General features: G+C 33.2%; 1 protein-coding gene across 1 annotated transcript in view; it reads right to left on the reverse strand.

Moving 5' to 3' along the window:
• Positions 1-3208: 3208 nt before the first annotated feature.
• Positions 3209-20865, reverse strand: part of LOC143247502 (nucleoporin p54-like) — a 66043-nt gene continuing 48386 nt past the window's right edge. Inside the window, exons 3-12 of the mRNA XM_076495740.1 lie at positions 17130-17231; positions 14438-14905; positions 13695-13879; positions 11625-11812; positions 10094-10290; positions 8004-8152; positions 7487-7594; positions 5014-5133; positions 4383-4496; positions 3209-3601 (exon numbers count right to left, since the gene is read on the reverse strand). Coding sequence (XP_076351855.1) covers positions 3485-3601; positions 4383-4496; positions 5014-5133; positions 7487-7594; positions 8004-8152; positions 10094-10290; positions 11625-11812; positions 13695-13879; positions 14438-14905; positions 17130-17231 — 1748 coding nt within the window. The 3' untranslated portion in view covers positions 3209-3484. The remainder of the gene's footprint in view (positions 3602-4382; positions 4497-5013; positions 5134-7486; positions 7595-8003; positions 8153-10093; positions 10291-11624; positions 11813-13694; positions 13880-14437; positions 14906-17129; positions 17232-20865) is intronic.

Here is a 20865-nt window from a genome sequence, read left to right on the forward strand (position 1 = left end):
CTAGCGCAGATAGCCCTCGAGTAGCTTTGCGCGAAATTCAAAAACAAACAAACTAAAACGGGATATCCATTTATAAGTACAAATTAACGGTATATTTACCTGAAAATATTATACTGCCGGGAACAACATTATTTAACCCCCTAGATTCTTGAATTAATAAATTAATTCAAGTTTACATCGTTAATATTTTAAGCTAGAAGGTCGAATTGTTTAAATTACTAATTATACTAGTAAATGTTATAAGTTGTCACACATTACAATGTTCTTTTTTATCGAATTTGGAGGCAAATTCCTTAAAAGTCAAAATTTTGTATAAGTGGAATTTGAAATCGTATTGAAACGTATATTGTGTCACAAATTATTATTACTAAAGCTTGTTAGCATGTCCGGACTGTATATCCGAGGATTCATGGTTCGTGTCCTGCTGCCGGGAAAACTTATCTTGAGGCTGTGGTTATGCTATAATTACATAAGTGACGGTCATATCATGCCTGGCCCCCAGAGGCTCAGCGGTATGTCTGCGGACTTACAACGCTAACATCCGAGTTTCGATACCCGTGGTGGGCAGAGCACAGATAGCCCTTTGTGAAACTTTGTGCTTGATTCAAATAATCATCATCATATCCTACCATTCGGACAGATAGGTGATGAGTACCCTAACTATCTATCTTCTCTGTAATATATAAGATCAATATCAGAAACAGCTACGTACTAATAGACTGCGTGGTTTTGTGCACTCCCCCGCTGGGAAGGTGAGGAGTCTATGGTTTGGTTTATTTTACATTTCTCGCAAAGCTACGCGTCCCTAATTTAGCAGCGTAAGACTAGAGAGACGGCAGCTAGTCATCACTACCCACCGCCAACACTTGGGCTACTCTTTTAACAACAAATAGTGGGATTAACCATCACGTTATAACGCCCCCACGGTTGAAAGGGCGAACATGTTTGATGTGACGGGGATTCGAACCCGCGACCCTGAGATTACGTGGTCATGCTGGGCTTAATCTGTGATATCTTCATATTCTTCTATGAGGAGTAATATTCTGTAAACAGCAGGTGCATGTTAACTTTACCTCAAATATACACACAGAAAGAAGCAAAATATGTACACCATAAATATAATGAAATCAAACACGTGTTAGCTTCCAAAAATAATTTTAATCTTCCACACACATAATTCTGCAAAGGAAGATGTCTTAAAAAGGTAAATTGTACAGGTATGAAATTCTTTTTTCATATGCAAATGAACCTCGTCAAAGCACACCCATGTATTGTTGGTCTACACTACGAAAGGTTGTCAGTCCAACCAATCAAAAAGTGCTATACCAGTATAAAGCCTATGAAAGTACAGAAAGCCATACTATGCTCAGTATTAGCAGTGCAAATCTGGTCATGGGCTCCCAATATTAAAATGCTGCATGAAAAGTGGATAGAAAGCAAAGCCTTGAAATGGTCAACAATACACTACACGAAAAAGTAGAAGCAAAACTCCACGTTTCGTTACGAGCCACATAGAAGGCTTAAGAGTGTACACGAAACTGGTACTGTTAATGATAAATGGTTCACATTGAATACTGCAACTCTCTAGTGATGTTAAGTATGCTCTTTACTAGATGGACAAAGGGCAGATTTTACTAATGACCTTGACATAAATGCAAGTATGCATGCGACCTCCACAACAATAAGCTACATGTAAAGTGAGGGTGTAGCTGCTCAAAATCCATTGCCCATTAAAGGTGACCAAAACAAAGGTTAAAATGACCATCAGACCACAAACAGTGGAAAGGTCAAAGCTGGAGATCTGTGTTATTTACATATGAATCTCAAGGCAAAACTGTCCTACAACAGAACAGTCAACAACAGTTTCTTTGATGGTATTTCTGGCGATATACATCTATTATGAATGAATTCTTCAATTTAATAGTCTACAGAAAACTGATGATGCTCTGACTACCAGCACGTAAAAAAAAAACAATCATACATCAGTAGTGACTCATCTTCAAGCAAAATAATGGACTCAAGCATACAGCATATATGGAAAAATAGTATTTTGATTGTAAAGAGATTATGGAACATTCATTTACAACCATAGCTTGGCCTGCACAAAGATATGAACAATCTTGCTGTTGTAAGAGTTTGTGCAAACCCTAAAGTCAGTAAGTGAATAAACTTCCTGATTGTTGGGTAGTAACACAAGACAGTTAGCATTTTCTGTACTAATAATAAATTCCGCATTTAGTTAATATACGCTGTATCTCCTATATGTATATTTCTTGTATTACCATATTTATTTACTCTGTATCATAAACCTGTTGTCAAACTCTCGTTTAGATGATTGTGACTTACTGTATCAATGTCCACTCACACGTATACATTTTCGGATTGGAAATACTTCTCCCAATGAATACATATTAAAAGACCAAACCTAGGCTAACTGTCATATCTAACTACAATTCTGAAAATAAAAACATGCACAATTATAAAACAGTAGACACTCATTCAATGTATCAGTTTTATTCGTTTAGAATGTTTGTGCAAGACCAAACAAAATCTACCTGCATACACACGTCCCTAATTCTCAACTGATATACTAAAGAGAAGGCACAAAAAAACACCATCAACTCTTAAACCAGTTGTTTGGTCTAATATTAAGGTTTGACTGTCACTCTTATAGCACATCCATGGCTTCAAAGTGCAAAGTGTGTTTTTACATGGAACCTTCTAATTTTCAAGGTATTATTTATATCTTGAAATTATTATTCCACCCATAAAGGAGAGGTAGTTGAAATACTATCTGTTCCAAAACTCAGTATCCTTTAAAAGGTTATTTGTGTAATCAAGTCACACACACACACACATTCTGTGTTATGATGTTTTGTTTGTGAAACAAGTTTTAATTTCAGCCATTAAACATAAAATACTTTTATGAATATGTTATATTTTTAGATACAACTGACTGACAACTGCACAGTTTGAAAATGCACTCTGAAAACAACTGAAATTTTTAAAAAGTCCAAAATTCTCAAACTTCTACTGAAGTGACAAAAACTAAACTGTACATATTAATCTCCGAAATACTCTAACACTTCATTTTCAGCAGTTTTCACCTACTGTCCTTAAAATTTGTAATCTATTATGTGCAGAAAATCTGTCAAATATTTAATAATTACTTACAAACGTTATTTTGTGAAGGCACACTACAAGTCAATGTATTTTAAAACATTTTATTTTTATTAAATGAACAGAGTTACAACCAATTAAAACTAGCTGTACACGTTGTTAAAACATTCGATACGTTTTACAATAGTGACAGTTTGATGGATTGAAACAACATTAAACAAGAATACCCCACAGCTATAATATATTTCACTTTCTTGTTGTTCACAAACACAGATCTTAAGGGTAAAGAGTTCACGTCTAAACCTGGCGATTCCAGGTAGTGAAACATTCCAGTAACAATAATATTTTTAGAGGTATTAACTGGTTATCTTCTTCGATCAGAAGCTTCCTTAAAACCCTCCTCAATAATTCTTAAGTCTTCCATGTTGTCCTTTAATACTGAGATGAGGTGAGAGATGCCCTCTTGTTGATAACGTAAGTGCTAAAGAAAAAAAAAAAACGTTTGTCAAACACTGGCTACCTTACAATAAACACATAGTTGTTGCCCTATAATGAGACTCATACATTTAAACTATAGTTAGTATGAAAGTAAGAAATGTCTTCTAGAGATTGACTTTATTGTTAATGTATGATTTTACCCATTAGCAATCAAAAGCACTTCATGAAAAAAAAAAAAACGTACATACTGTTCATACCTTTAGACCAACAAATATTCCTTATCAGATCAGAAACATTTTACTTATGTCAAACTGCTCATTTAAGCAATATCATAATAACAAGAATGAGAAAAACTGATACAGGGTAAATACCAATAATTTTAACAAGAATAAAACAAGTTAATGTCCATCCACTAGGCTAAAGCTACACACTGGGTTTGCAAATTAACAAGAATAACAGAAGTTAATGTCCATCCACTAGGCTAAAGCTACACACTTGGTTTGCAAATTAACAAGAATAACAGAAATTAATGTCTGTCTACAAGGATAACAGTGCAACCTCACTTCACAACTAATATATTATATACAACAGAAACGTCATGACAGAAGTGTTGGTTACTACATACATATACAAACTGCTTTATCACCAACAGAATTTTTTTTTCCCAACAGGTCCAAGAATATCAAGGTTCGAAGCCAATATAATAATAATAATAATTCTTAGGATTTAACCACAATTTACCTAATCTTTAAAAAAAATTTACAGTGAGGATTTCAATGCATTCAATTAAAAAAATCAGGGTGAGCTCACTGATTGTTTCATACCTCTTTGATTTCTTCTTGTAAGGCTGGCTCTAAAGTATAATGACTTGTTTCTCTGTAAGCAGATACTTGGTGATTTTGCATGCGAAGTTGTGAAATCAGTTCATTTAATCTTCCCTGAAATAGAAAAATTCATCGTCATTTCTGTTGAATTATAGAGAACTTTATTGTCCAACATTTCAACAATGAAAATAAGGCTATTTTTTTCCTTCAAAATTTGCTTTCAGAAGGAAGTTTTATTTTCAAACATTAGCAGAATGATCAAACAAATACAAAACTTTAATTTTGTATGACAATGAACTTTACTGAATCTAGTAACACACCATAAAATATACAGTAAATCTAAGTGTTTTCAAAGTAGTGATATTCAATTTAAAAATCTGAGATGTGAACAAACAACACAAACTTAATCAACATTTAAAAAAAAATACATCCTTTTTGTTAACCATACATTATCACAATTTTAAAATCAATTTAAAAAAACAAAAAAAATCTAAACATACAAGTTAAGCTGTTAAAAGCTGTAATGATAATGTTTTGACCATAGAAGCACATATAATAATGAAAACATTAAATGGTTCACACAACAAACATTATAAGAGTACTGATCATCATAAATAAATGTGCCTTATACCTTAAACTGTGTAGGAGCATTGAGTTCAGTTTGCAAAGTTTCGAGTTGAACACGTAACTGTTCTTCGTCTGCCTGAATAGCAAACCCTAACTTTCTGTTGATCTCTTGACAAACTATCACCTGAAATATATACAATATGAACATTAAGTTTGTGTGATGAACTGCAAACCATACAATGGTTACAAAAAGTTTCTAGTAGTCTTGTTTATAAAACTAGCTATAAAATATTAGTTTCATATGAGTGTGAGAACAGAGACATGTGGGAACACCCAACATTAGTTTGTTATGGATATTAGAATCAAAACCTGTGGGAACAGCCAAGATTAGTTTGGTTTGATCATAAGAACCAAGACCTGTGGGAACAGCCAAGATTAGTTTGGTTTGAACGTAAGAACCAAGACCTGTGGGAACAGCCAAGATTAGTTTGGTTTGAACATAAGAACCAAGACTTGTGGGAACAGCCAAGATTAGTTTGGTTTGAACGTAAGAACCAAGACTTGTGGGAACAGCCAAGATTAGTTTGGTTTGAACGTAAGAACCAAGACTTGTGGGAACAGCCAAGATTAGTTTGGTTTGAACGTAAGAACCAAGACTTGTGGGAACAGCCAAGATTAGTTTGGTTTGAACGAAGAACCAAGACTTGTGGGAACAGCCAAGATTAGTTTGGTTTGAACGTAAGAACCAAGACCTGTGGGAACAGCCAAGATTAGTTTGGTTTGAACGTAAGAACCAAGACCTGTGGGAACAGCCAAGATTAGTTTGGTTTGAACGTAAGAACCAAGACCTGTGGGAACAGCCAAGATTAGTTTGGTTTGAACGTAAGAACCAAGACTTGTGGGAACAGCCAAGATTAGTTTGGTTTGAACGTAAGAACCAAGACTTGTGGGAACAGCCAAGATTAGTTTGGTTTGAACATAAGAACCACGACCTGTGGGAACACTGCTTTACAAAATGCACATTAAAATTACTTTGACTTTAGAATTTCAAACTTGTTTTTTTTATATCGAGAGTTCAATTTTATGTATGAAATCAGTTTCAACTTTGATATTTGAATTTGACAAAAGCATTAGTTGCCACATTTTAGCTGTGAATTGGTACAAACACTGCAGAAATTACTTTTAAAAACAGAAATAGACAATGTAACAATACATTTGCTAACAACATTGATGTTCAATACATTAGAAGTCTTTTTTTATTATTTATGAAAGTCATTTGAATATGATAAACTTAAGACTAATATTAAATAAAAACATCAATCAAACTTGTGAATCACCAAAACTGTCACCTACCATTTTCTATAAACTAAACCAGACTTAACTGATGTCTCTTCATACAAAAAAATGTCTTTAGCATTGAAACAAATATAGTTTAACAAACATATTTCAGGAATGATAAAAGATTTACAAAAACAAAATACTCCCCATGTTTGTGATTTGTTCCTAAATCTACTAAACGTCTCATTAGATTTCATTGTTCTCTGTAGAAGTTCAATTTTGTTAACTTCCTACACTACAGTGGAACCCCTCTAAGCAGTCACCCCTCAGATTCCGTCACCCCTTGAAAGCGGTCATTCAATCATAGACCCTTTTTGGTTTACATAATCCCTAATGATGTACAGTGGAACCCCTCTAATCAAGCCAGTTTGTCTCAGTCCCGAAGGTGGCTGCTTTAGAGGGGTTCCACTGTACTTCATCCCCTATACATTGAATTACATATGTAATACATCAAACTTTCCTGTAGCTATATTCAGAGCTGAGCTTCATTAGCAGTTGTTCACATCACAGCGTGTCATGTGAGGTCATGAAAGGTTAGGAATTAAGATCAGAGAATAGAAAACAGAAACCATGTGAGTAAGAAAACTTTAACATTTATATTCTCAAAGGATGATAATGTCTCAGTGAACACAAACACGTTACAAAATTGTCAGGAAAAATCTAAAAAATTACAGGCAAAACATTTCAGTCACTGTAAAGTTTGACATATTTTTAACTTCATTCTTACAAACAGCACGTAATAAATGTTACAAAATGAGAAATTATCCAGAAAACTGTCCAAATAAACTAAATTACTATTTTCACTTAAGTCTCCACACTGCTCCCAAGGATGTTAATATACAGCACATACATTAAACTATTTAATATATCTTTTAATATTGTATAGAATATATCCAAAAAAAAAATGTTACAGTAAGTTATATACAATAAGTTTCTTTCAAACATTATAATCCAAGACATTAGCTTATCTTATGAATTAAATAAATAGTTTATTTAAGGCATTGTAATTCAGGACATTAGCTTACCTTCAAATTACAATCACCACATCTGTTTAGGACACTATAATTCAGGACATCAGCTTACTTTCAGAATGCAATCACCAAGCTAGTTTAGGACACTATAATTCCAGAGATTAGCTTACCTTCAGAATACAATCACCAGGTTTATTTAGGACACTATCATTTAGGAGATTACCTTACCTTCAGAATTCGATGTCCAAGTTCCAGTTGCTTTCTTTTATGATCAGCTATTTTTGCTAAAGTAGTGGAGTGCCTTTGTTTAAGTTTAGAAATATCTTCTGCTATTATCTTAAAGAAAAAAAAGTACATTAATTATACTGTCTACTCAAAGATGCCAGCAACACAAAAATATTCATCACCTTTAAGTGTGGTCTAGATTTGCAGAAACATATTAGTTGAATCTATGAGACTTAAACTTGTAATCCTATTAATAGTGCTAGAAAAATACATACTGCAGAAAAATCTCATCTCAACTTTTCTAATGCATATGTTAATTAGAACTGATAAAATTACCTGATTAAAACAAATTATCTAACAAACTGTTCTCTAAAGAGAATAAATATGAAGGTTATATTACATAATATTTGTGATCTTTTCTATTCAAACTAAGCTTACTTGTATGTTAGAGTCTACTTGTTAGAAGAAATAATAGATAGTACCAGCAAGCAGTTCATAAACGGTTTGCTACGATACATACATCTAGCCTCTCCTGGTGCTGTTTAGTTTCCTGCTCCTGAGCTTTGATTCGTCGATGGAGTTCAGTGAAACCTATCATAGGAACTGGAATCAAATGATCTGGATCAGGATTGTCCAGTTTAGCTTGCTGCCACAACAAAGGATCAATACCTGAAATAAAAGTTCAGTATGAGCTAACTTTAGAGTGTGTCAAGATATAAAGTGTAGAAAAAACAATAATAGTGTATCAAGATCTAAAGTGTAGAAAAAACAATAGTGTATCAAGATCTAAAGTGTAGAAAAAACAATAGTGTATCAAGATCTAAAGTGTAGAAAAAACAATAGTGTATCAAGATCTAAAGTGTAGAAAAAACAATAATAGTGTATCAAGATCTAAAGTGTAGAAAAACAATAATAGTGTATCAAGATCTAAAGTGTAGAAAAAACAATAATAGTGTATCAAGATCTAAAGTGTAGAAAAAAATAATAGTGTATCAAGATCTAAAGTGTAGAAAAAACAATAGTGTATCAAGATCTAAAGTGTAGAAAAAACAATAATAGTGTATCAAGATCTAAAGTGTAGAAAAACAATAATAGTGTATCAAGATCTAAAGTGTAGAAAAACAATAATAGTGTATCAAGATCTAAAGTGTAGAAAAACAATAATAGTGTATCAAGATCTAAAGTGTAGAAAAAACAATAATAGTGTATCAAGATCTAAAGTGTAGAAAAAACAATAGTGTATCAAGATCTAAAGTGTAGAAAAAAATAATAGTGTATCAAGATCTAAAGTGTAGAAAAAACAATAATAGTGTATCAAGATCTAAAGTGTAGAAAAAACAATAATAGTGTATCAAGATCTAAAGTGCAGAAAAAAACAATAATAGTGTATCAAGATCTAAAGTGTAGAAAAAACAATAATAGTGTATCAAGATCTAAAGTGTAGAAAAAAACAATAATAGTGTATCAAGATCTAAAGTGTAGAAAAAACAATAATAGTGTATCAAGATCTAAAGTGTAGAAAAACAATAATAGTGTATCAAGATTTAATGTGTAGAAAAAAAACAAAAATCACGAAATGGATGCAAAATTAAAATTATCTTAGGTCAGGTCTTAGTCTGACATAATCCAAACTGTGGAAGTTAGCTTAGCGAAATCATCTGTTGAACATAAATTATTATTTAATTATTTCAGGTAAAAACCTTTACACTGCTGGTATGTGTACAGAGAAGACATCATAATATTCAATAATACTGCTGGTATGTGTACAGAGAAGACATCATAATATTCAATAATACTGCTGGTATGTGTACAGAGAAGACATCATAATATTCAATAATACTGCTGGTATGTGTACAGAGAAGACATCATAATATTCAATAATACTGCTGGTATGTGTACAGAGAAGACATCATAATATTCAATAATCCTGAAAGCTTTGTCATTAGCTACAACTATTCAGTTACACTTAAATTTGTAAAACATGTTTTATTAAGTATTTAAAACAGAAAGAACCTCACATAGAACTGACAGACATAAGAACTAAGTTGTTATTGCAGAGTCTCATCACAAAGAGAAAATAATATAGGTATGTATATGACCTTTATTCAGTACTGAATTATTACTTTTGACAAAATCCATAAGCAAGTTAACGTTTTTTTGTTTTGTTTTTCTTATAGCAAAGCCATATCAGGCTATCTGCTGAGCCCACCATGGGGAATTGAACCCCTGATTTTAACACTGTAAATCCACAGACTTACTGCTGTACTAGCAGACGGTGCAAGTTAACGTAAAGCTAACAGAACTTCAGATGCAACATCATCTACCACACAAATACCAGTTGTGTAACATTAGATATACTTCTACATTTAACAGAAAATAAAAATGGGCTGCATTTTTACATTCACATTTAGCCTAATTTAAAATACTTTCATAAACTATTACAGTTTCCCACAAAAGACGTCACCGTAAGATCTGTCACAAAGAGGAATTTAAATGTTGGTTTTAATAACTTGGAATGTGATAATTTAGTGTAGATAATACCAATATATTAAGGAAAGCTAAGCTTCTGGTCTAAAATTAATGTATATTTTTCCCTAAGAATGACCTTACCTGCAGGAGGATTATCAAGATAGCCTTTTAACTGGTCTTTGGTAGGAGCTGACCGAGGAATACAGGACAAAATTCCCATAGAGTTTAGTTGGGTCTTAATATGGTTCTGTTCCAAGAAGGCTTGAAGTTCATAGGTGGGCACTCGACGAGACAAACCAGTAGGAGCACGCTCTATCAAATAGATAACCACCTCTGTCCTAGAATATGTTAATGCAGAAACTCAAGGTGAAAGTGTAATTTACAGGTGACCATACAAAATGTTGGGAATGAAATGTTCCTAAAATAATTCTCCACCGAATCATATCAACTGTTGTCCTTTCTCTAATGAAACAAATTTATTTTATCTTATATGAATTAACTCTGAGTGTAATTTATATCTAAAACATACTGCTCAATCTTCCAAATTCCTAGCTCTTTTTTAAAGTTCTTTTACTAAATGCAACTTGGGTATTATGAAAACCTACCAAGTATTGATACAGTATCTAATAAAACGTTAACAAAACACATAAAAAGCTGATCCATGAAACGTGCTGAAATAACCTTTCGAAAAAGAAACAGAAGGTGATAGAATAACTACTCTAAAAGATGAATTTATTATTATTATTAAATTGTCTCAAGTTTATCTGGTGAGGAAAACAAAAGGTGATATGTTTAGAATAAAAATAAACTTCATACCATAAAAGAAGAAACAGAATAATTATTAACTCATGATCAGAGGAAGAATTGAACGTATTCTGAATTTTACAGAAATATTTGTATGCAATAAATAATATCAAAAAAGTTTTATTCAACTCCTATGGAAAATAACAATTAATACCATTAAAAAAAGTTATTTTACACTAGATTTCTTGCAATTGAGCATATAACCAATAAAGGAATTGTATCTTAAAGTCCAGCACCAAAAGCCATTTTAATTAAAATTTCTACTCAGCAGAGTATGAGAAAAACTGCACCAGACAAAAAATATTAAATATGACAAATAATGAGACAATAAAAAAATTCAAATAAAGAAATTTATATGGATTATAATCACTGCAAACAATAGTTAAAACCACCAATAAAAAACAATTAAAATGAAAAGAATATTAATTAACATAATCACAGCACTATACATCACCAGTTATATTATTTGTCTACCATATTTCTCAATATAATTATTAGTCATCTTTGATCAAGTAATATTAAACTATACTGTTGCAAATTTAAAAAAATAAATATTTTATCATTAGAATGGACTTGTAATATAATGACTACTGGCTGTGACAAATAAAGCTCTCATGCAGTTATTTTTACTACTACAATCAGGCTGCTTCTACCACCAAATGAACTTGATGTTTTTTTCCAGGGTTGTTTAATATTAAACATGCTCACACAGGACATAAACCTCCTTCCACTCTTTTGTAATGTACCCACAGAAAATATTTTCAAAACAATACTTGTGTTCCTATATAAATTTTCCTACAAATACAAGTTCTTGTTTTTATGGGTTTTTTCAATCTACAGTAATAACCACACAAAAAACAATACTAACTTGACACCTGGTAAAGCTCGCACACCCTCCACGCAAACAGATAATGTTGGTTTACTTCCCAGCAGCCTATGTAAGGAATCGACTAGCTGTTGCTGTTGGCTGTGAACCTCAGCGTCTTTTTTGTTTATGATCAAGCTGACATGCCCTTCTTCAGGCTTGTTTGTGGGAAGGCAACTGTAGCCTATAGCCTGTTCAATTAGGAGAATTGAAACACACAAGGCTATACTAATGATAACAAACACACCAATATAAACTGTACTGAAGTTTTAATGTGATTTATACACTTGACAAGGTTGTTTAAAAATGTGGACTGCATTTAACAGATATAAACAGAAGAATTCCAATTTCATCAAAAAAAAGAAACTTAAACAGTCTATTGAAACAAACAGATCGAAACAACAAAACTAAAATGTTAAGTAAACTGTCTTCTTTCACACTTAAACAACGTTTATTTATATTAAATCAAGTACATGTACTCCACACTATCTTATGCAGAAGTTGATTCTGTTGTATTTTTCTATTATTGTTTAAGAATAGTTTTTAATAATGTCTGGTGTTTGACGAAAACTTTTCGTTGAACTGATGAATTATTTTAAGAATAATCATTCTGTTGGTTAGCTGAATTGGTCTCTTTAGTAACTGTCTTACTATTTTATTACTATTATTCCGATTTTCAAATCTAAAATCTATTTGCACTCAAAATGGACTATAATTACCTTATGTTTCATCATCAGTATATCAAATGATACAGTATTGAGGGCAGCCTGGAAGTTTTACCTAGCTTTAATTACAATTTCTAATTACATTCCCAAATCAATCTTATACGCAAGTTAATATACATTTCATGGGGAAGTTTATGAGAAATGCCTCAATATAAGTGGATTTTGATGAAAATCTCACCAGCTACAGTTTTCTTTCATTACACTATTTGTTAAAGTTAAAACAACCACACAATATAGTGTCATAAAACCAGCTCTCTCTGCCTCACTGTTTGTTACTTTCAATATGCACCAGTTGTTATGACTGTCCTACTTCAGTGACAAAAGCTGTTCCATACAACTTGGGAATCTTTAATACCATGCTTATCAAAGGCATGAATAGTTCCTTTTACGAGAAAGAAAGTCATTAAAATGGGTAATTCTACCATAAAAAATTTAATGTATAATACATGTGATATATTTGAATTGAAGGCCTAGTTAAGAATACAATAAGCTATTTGGAAAAGCACTTGTCTGCATAAAGAATAAATTACTAAGTAAATGTGATACTATTACAGCACAGTTGTATGTAGCTCTGAAATGCACTATCACGATCATGGATAAAACAATGATGCATTGTCTATATACACAGTACTGATCCCAAAACATAATTCTCACTATGAATAGGATAGGAAGCCAGATTACAACAAACTTTAGTATAATATTCATGATAGCAACTTTGCCATCACCTTTCAATAAATATTTATAGGAACTAAATTGTACTGTTAAGTCAGACATTTCTTGAAAACCCAATTTTTTTTAATACATACACTTACACTGAAAACATAATTTTTACATACATGCACTTACATCTAATGCAAGCAGAATAATGATTAAGGATGAAATAATTCTGTAACCTGGCTAAGTGACTACGATGACAGGTTAAGAATCAGATCAACAGATCCTAAATGATGAGATAATTTATTGATACCTAGCCAATAATCCATAACATATAAATATCTGAACCCTAATTAAAAGTTTTCAACATTGTGTTAACTTTACAGAAAAGTCAAATCTCTAATATATGGCTAGTACACATGCTTAAGGAAATATGCACAAGACTCGTGTGATAGATTTTGACAGACTATACTGGTTTGTTTTAATCTTTTTCAAAAATGATATTTTTGATAGATATACCCATAAAGATGAAAACACGTTCTTCAATTAATCTCTAATACATGGATGAAACCCTTTAATCACCTGTACAACAAGAAATGTAATAGTGATAACAATATATGAATTTAAACTTTCTTAAACATTATTACATACTAATTATTTCCTGAATAATGTTTAATGATGAATGGGTTATTACCTTAAACCTACAAAAAGGATTTTCTGGAGTAAAATCTACTGGAGGAGCATAGGAAGAAAAATATCCTTTTCCTGTTCCCCAGAAGGCCTGAAGTTGGTTCCACTTAGCTAGGATAGTGTCCCGTTCATCTCCATATACCATCAGCAGTAACAATGCTGAAGCTATGTTTGTAACAGTTGCTGGACCTGAAAAATGTTCTTCCTTAACGTATGTTTTGTTTTGAAATACAGGCGTTTCATTCTTTCAGTAGTTAACATGAAGTGATAAAACCAGAAGAAACAGGAAATTTTTTTTTTTACTTAGTAATGGAAATAAACCATAAGTATTCTTAATGGTTATAAAATGTTGCAAAACTAATTAACTTTATATTTAAAATTCCATGGCTTGAATTATGTAACCAGGATAAATCTAATATCATTACAATAAGATGGTCTTTTACTCTCCTTTAAAAATTAATTTGTAAAGTAATAACAATTATTAAACTAAATATTAGATAAATGGTAGTTTGGATATGGTTGGTTAAAACACCAACATTTCTTTACCTCAAATGTGAGACTTGCAACTCAAGGTAACACCTGATGCATGGTGTATCAACTAAGTGTTAAAACACATACTTGATAGACTTGACTGTTTCTACTCTGTAACCTGAAATTTAATTTACTTTATTATATATACACACACACACACACACATCTTTGAACAAGGAAGTTGCTCACATTTGTGTATTAAATAATCAAACGTACCTGCATTAGAACTTCCAAATAGCCCAGTTCCAGAACCAAAAGTTGTTCCTGTTGACCCTAAACCACCAAAAGCTGAAGATGTTCCAGTGGAGCCTAAATTGCCAAACAAGCCACCAGGAGCTCCAGCTGTTGTGCCTAATCCACCAAATGTGGGAACAGCAGATGTACCAGTAGAACCTAATCCACCAAATGTGGGAACAGTAGATGTACCAGTAGAACCTAATCCACCAAATGTGGGAACAGTAGATGTACCAGTAGAACCTAATCCACCAAACAGACTAGTTGATGTTCCAGTAGATCCAAGGCTACCAAAGGATAATCCAGATCCTGTGGTAGTTGTACCTGTACCAAGACCTCCAAAAGAAAATCCACTGTTAGCTGCATTTGTTGCTCCTAATGTTCCAAAGTTCAATCCTGTAACTCCTTGTGCCGTGGAAGTTGTAGGCCCTAACCCTCCAAATGAAAATCCTGAAAAAAGGTTTTTGTCAACAAACATTAAAAAAACAAGATATGTTGACATGTTTTACTGTTGTTAGTACCTGTATATGTACACATAAAAAATCATACTTTTTATACTTTTAAACTTGCATAGTACACTTAGTTGATTATACTAACACAAAATATACTCAATGAGAAGATGGTATGACATAAGTACTAAACATGATGTCCCACCCATGATATTACCGAAACGCAATAGACTGCTTTAAACTTGTAATGGGTGGCAGCCAAAATAAAGAAAGGGTATATGGGTTTTCAACATGTTAACAAAGCAAGATCTTACAATTCTACAACAGGGATAGCATCCCTAACAATTTTAGAACCAAATGCCTTTTCTTTCTTTAAAATTCCTAATTGATTTTATGAATGCTCCAGTGGTCATTATAGCCTCCAAAACTGACAACAGCCACAGTAATATTGCATGAGGATTCAAACTTCTCAATGCTCAAATTATTCATTCAGTAAGGCAGAACAAGTGGTTGCAATGTGTCATAGTCTGGAGAGATAACTTGCTTGTACTGCTTTTCTATGTTCTGCTGAGCTTGGGTGACTGATACATTTTTAACCTGCTCATTTACAAGTTCTTCTATAGTGAAATATTATTTATGAGAATTATACAGGGAAGCTGCAACTGCTTCCATCCTTTCAATTGATTTTGCCACGAACTAAAGGAGCAAAATAAATGCTGTACCCAAAATAGTTAACTGTCAGAAACATCAGTTCAGATCTCCTTACAACAGCAACCAGGTTTTACTAGTTCTACAGTAGCTGCTTACAGAACTTAATTTCAGGCTTAAAGGTCTTTCAGATGCTTCATGAATAAAACCTAAGAGCACACACAAAGTTTAGGTTGAAGGAATGATAACAAAAGTTGTACTGCCTTTGGTCTAATTCTTCTCTTAAATTCTTTCCTTTACAACCATTTCAAATATAAAGCAAAAATTTAAATATTTGATCAAATGGTCAACGTATGTCACATGTTTAACTAAATACTTTTTGTACTTAGCTTTAACTCTACTATCAGTATGATGCCAAATAAAAAACAAAAGCATTAAAAAAATTGTAATTTTTGTTGTCTTACACTGAGCATTACTGCAAGTAAGTGGCAAATGTCAGTATAAAACTACCAATTTACTACAGAAGCTGATAAAAAAAAGATCTAATGTTACTAAAACTCAACATTTTCATTAACTGTATTAAGTTTATGGAAATCTGAGTGATTTTATCCATGCTACATAAAAGAATGTGCAGCATCTTTGTCATATTAATTTATAGACATGTATGATTTTAAGAAAACATAAAAACATATGTTCATAAATTAACATGTTTTTATGAAATATTCTATTTGTGATATTAACATGTTGTCTGCTTTCATGAAATTTGACAAGATTTGTAAATTCTCTCCAACTGAACTTTCTTCTTGCAAAGACTAAAGTTACAACAACTGAAAAATGTCTTTGCCCTTTTTCTTTCCATATAACAAATTTCTGTTACAGAGAAAACAAAACAACACATACAGTACAATCAAGTGAATGTTATGAAAACACACAGTAAACTTTCAGTTCTTAAATATCTAGAAACTAGGAGCAGTTCAAAATAAAAAACAAGACTTTTCCTCAAGAAATGAGCCTAGTGGCAGGAAAAAGAAGTGCACTTCACTTACAAGTTGGATATTGAAAGCTGTTTGAATAAATCCAAACTTTGCAGTAGCTGCAGTTTTTATACAAGACATTATCATCAATATAGCTTTCAGACTACTAAATCCAATTATAACAAAATACTGTACGTGTTGTCAGGCTCACTAAGAAAAAATGTGTGTGTGTATATACGCAAGACTAGCAAATTGGAGGTTAAGACTGATAGACGGTGTATCCCCACCACAATGTGGATCCTCTTCTTCAGTCACCTCTAAAACCTAGGATACATTTATTAATCCCATGTTGTAGCTTGTAGTCTTGGATTTTTTTTTTTTTAATACAGAATATTTTGTTTAATTTTAATATGTTTTGCTTTGGCTTAAAAATTTATGGTTGTAGCGCACACACACATGCATTTTATTAAATTACAATATGGTATACACTATTTCCTGTAAAAAACTACTTATTATAATGCTAGTCCAAAATCTACATATGCAACAAACATTTTAGAAATTTGTTCTATTACACATATAATATACAAAATATTTGGAACTTACCTGAGCTTCCAGTTGATGCTGAAGGGTTAAAAGCAGAACCGAAGCCATAAGATGGGGCAGTTGTTTTTGCAGGATTTCCAAATGAAAATCCTCCAGTTCCAGCTAAAGAATAAAGTGTTTAACAGTCATACAAAAACATACACGTAATAACTTTCAATTATACTGTTTTCACCAAACTTATAAAATGAAGAAATCTTGAAATGTACACATACTGCATAGTGTACAATTTATATCACAATAAAAGATCATATGTAACTGTAAACTATACCCTGCTTTCAAAACATGGTTTTATTCACAATCTTTATATAGGTCTGTTTAATAATGCAATATTGTTGGTTATACTAAAATATTATTTTCTTATACTGAAAATTTACATCCTACTTGTACTTACTTCCACTCACATTCTTGTTTAGTTTCCCTCCACAGAAAGTTTTTTTGCATGCCACAAGTATTGAATTCCCCCAATAAGTATGGTTAATTATGCCTCTAATCTAACTTGTCATGCCACAGTTTTACTGATGCATGTGACTCCCTCCGTTTGATTTTATCAAACTATCACTTTGTAATTAGGTAGAAAGGAAATACCAGTTTTAGTGGGGAGAAAGAATGAGGGAGGTAAGCACCTAAAGAAAACATCATTTCAATACAGAAAAATAATAACTTCTGTTACAGTAGTTCACCTCTTCTCACACATGTAGCTAGAATTCCACAATGAACAGATGAGGGGGAACTAGTGTGAGGAATAGAAAGAAGTATCCTATGAAAGCATCTGAAAAACACTCATGAAGTGTGATCCCATAAGGAAAGGAACACAAGTAGGAGACAGATTGCACCATTTCTGTAACAGATATATTCTGTGCCCAGTGTGGAAATAGGTATCGCATAATGGATAGAAAATGGGAGGAGCACAACCAAAAGGGAGAGAAATGAAGAGGTGTACACTAGAATTTCAGTCCTGGTGAAGAAAGACTACAGATAAACTATCTACAAAGAGGAGTGTATAGAAAAATTAAATGCATGTGTCCAAAAAGTGTAGAATGACTAGAATGCATTGGACTGTGAGCAACTGCTCAACTTGAGTGAGGATGGTGTGGACCATCTTCTTACCATGGGTCAAAAGTTGTGTTACTGATGCTGCTTGGTTTTGCACAAACTCACAAACACCTATCTAACTTAGGATTCAACATCCAAATGAAAGTACAAATAAATGTGGTAATGTGGCAGGACACAATTAAGCAACCTCAATCAGATTGGTACCCAACTGCACATCAGCCTCAGATAGTGAAAACTTTTTGAGGTGGAGTGCAAGAGAAAGAACCTTCACCCAAAAATACATCATCCTCCAAGTAGGAGCATACAAAAACTGAAGAGCATGTTTGTGCAACATCAAATTCTGGGTTCCACCACACAGAGGTGGAGATCATGATACAAAATTAATAAACTAAGTGAGTACAATAAAACAAAATGAACACACATGAGGATTTATGTTGATTGGTCTAGCTGTAATCCAAACACTCACTGAAAACTAACATTCAGGTGATGGAAGGATGAGAGATCCCAAGCAGAGGGATTAACTGCAATGTGATGGATCTACTCCAAAGAAGAAGCATCCTTCAGATAGAACTACAGAAACTGGAGCACAATAGTAACCTTTTGGTCACAATCAACAGAAGTGGATCATTTCTGTAAATGATATGCAACCTCACCCTACAGATAGAATCAACTTCAAAGACCCACCACGAGGAGTGCAGTGCATGATTAGAGAATTGAATGCCACCTAAACCAGCAAAACACCAATATCCTACTCTCTACTGAATAGAAGAAATTACATTTAGAAGGACTGCTCCATGGTCTACCACTCTAGTGGCTCAAAAGTGGAAAGATACAAGGGCTCTCATACTACACTAGAAAAATAGGGAGACAAAATGCAGTGGAAACTCTAGAGAAGTGCGACAGGTGACCATAGAAACCCTATATTGATAAGCAGACCACCCCTTATTTATTCAATCAAACAGATAAGTAGCCATATCCTTCTAGTTTATCCAGATATGTACAGTCCATAATGGGCATATTTATAAAACAAGTATATACTGCAAGGAAAACCTACTAGCAATCTTGTGGAACATCTTGTGTCAACAACATGCACTACTGGTTATGGGTATACATTTTAGCCGTACCGTGTAGGTTTCAGAGATAGGAAGCATACCTGGATAGGTAACAGTTGCCACTGAGTGGAATCCTAAATGGGAGATGCAACTGTAAGGAAAAAAGATATAGATAAGACAACTTACCCAGTCACAGTCACACTGAAGTTTGAAGGATGTTAAAAGGCAGAAGTCAGTATCCTGACAAAAAAGAATCCACCATCCAATGAAGATAGTGGAAGATGAACATATGAGGTATACTTCACTTCCTAGACTAAAGAATTTCCTCCAATGAATGAGAGAGGTGAGATGCCAGGAAAAGTAGGGTGCCTAATTTAATGCAATAACACCTGGAACAGATTTTGGGGAGGAGACAAGAAATAATACACCAATCAAATTAGTGAACCTAACCTATAAGGGTTAAAAGAGAAAGGTCAAATATAGAGAAATGTTGTCAGGAGATGAGTGTGGTTTTTTATAACAAAGCCACATTGGGCTATTTTCTGGATCCACCAAGGGAAATTGAACCCCTGATTTTAGCATTGTAAGTCCATAGCTAGCAGGGAATGTCAGGAGATAAAAAGACAGGAAAAGGAATCATGAAAGGAGGTTGTGTGGGCAATGTAACAATAAAGAGCATGTATAAGACATAGAAGTCTCTCCAGATCAGACTGGGAATAAAGGTGGAAGATGGATCAAAGTGAAATTAGTGAGAAGGATGAATTTCCCCTAAGAGCCACCAAAGTTTGGGACAGGAAAGATTGATATGGATAAAGGAAAGTGTAAGTGGAATAAAAAAAGTAAATGAAATGATAGCAAATATATCATACCAGAAGAATGATGTCCAAAACCTCAAGAAAGGAATGGTGTATGGCCAATGCTACAAAGGAAGCAACACTCCTGGACAAACCAGATCTCCCTTCAGAGGACCTAATAATCACTAGGTGTGAAGAACAGCATGAAGGATTGGTGACCAAAGTTGACACAGCAGGGATGGAATGAGAAGTTGAGGCAATATAGAGGTAGTTTGGAGTTGAATGAGCTATGGAAATCAAAGTTCCACCAGCCTGGATGATCAAAATTAGGAGTCAGATTTGATAGTAAAATAAAGGCACCAGTTAGTTCAGTCCTAAGTAAAAGCATTCACTGCCATGGCCCAACTATGATGAGCCACAGACAAAAAAAAAATAATAATAAAATAAAATAAAAATGATATAACATTGTGTTCAGGAAAGTTGCAAAAGCATCCAGATAAGGAGTACCCCACCAACTGCATAGCCACTCGAAAACCTGTGAGTGATTTACTCTGTGAGATAAACCCAACTGGGTCTTGAAAGATGAACCACCACGAGACTGAAAAGTACCCAAAGTGATAAACGAGAATTATCCACACCTTGTGAGCATAATAAAGTAGCTGTGATTTTGAACCACAGAGGAAAAAAGAATTGGTACCAACTGGTGATTGATATAGTCCACAATGGTGAAAGTATCTGAATGGATGAAGATGTGTTGGTTCTGTACCAGAGGAAGAAAATGATACAAAGTACATCGCATCACTAGAAGCTCCAAGAAGGTTATCACCTTTACAATCT

Source organism: Tachypleus tridentatus, chromosome 3 (assembly GCF_004210375.1).
Source record: "Tachypleus tridentatus isolate NWPU-2018 chromosome 3, ASM421037v1, whole genome shotgun sequence".
NCBI classification, from domain to species: Eukaryota; Metazoa; Arthropoda; class Merostomata; order Xiphosura; family Limulidae; genus Tachypleus; species Tachypleus tridentatus.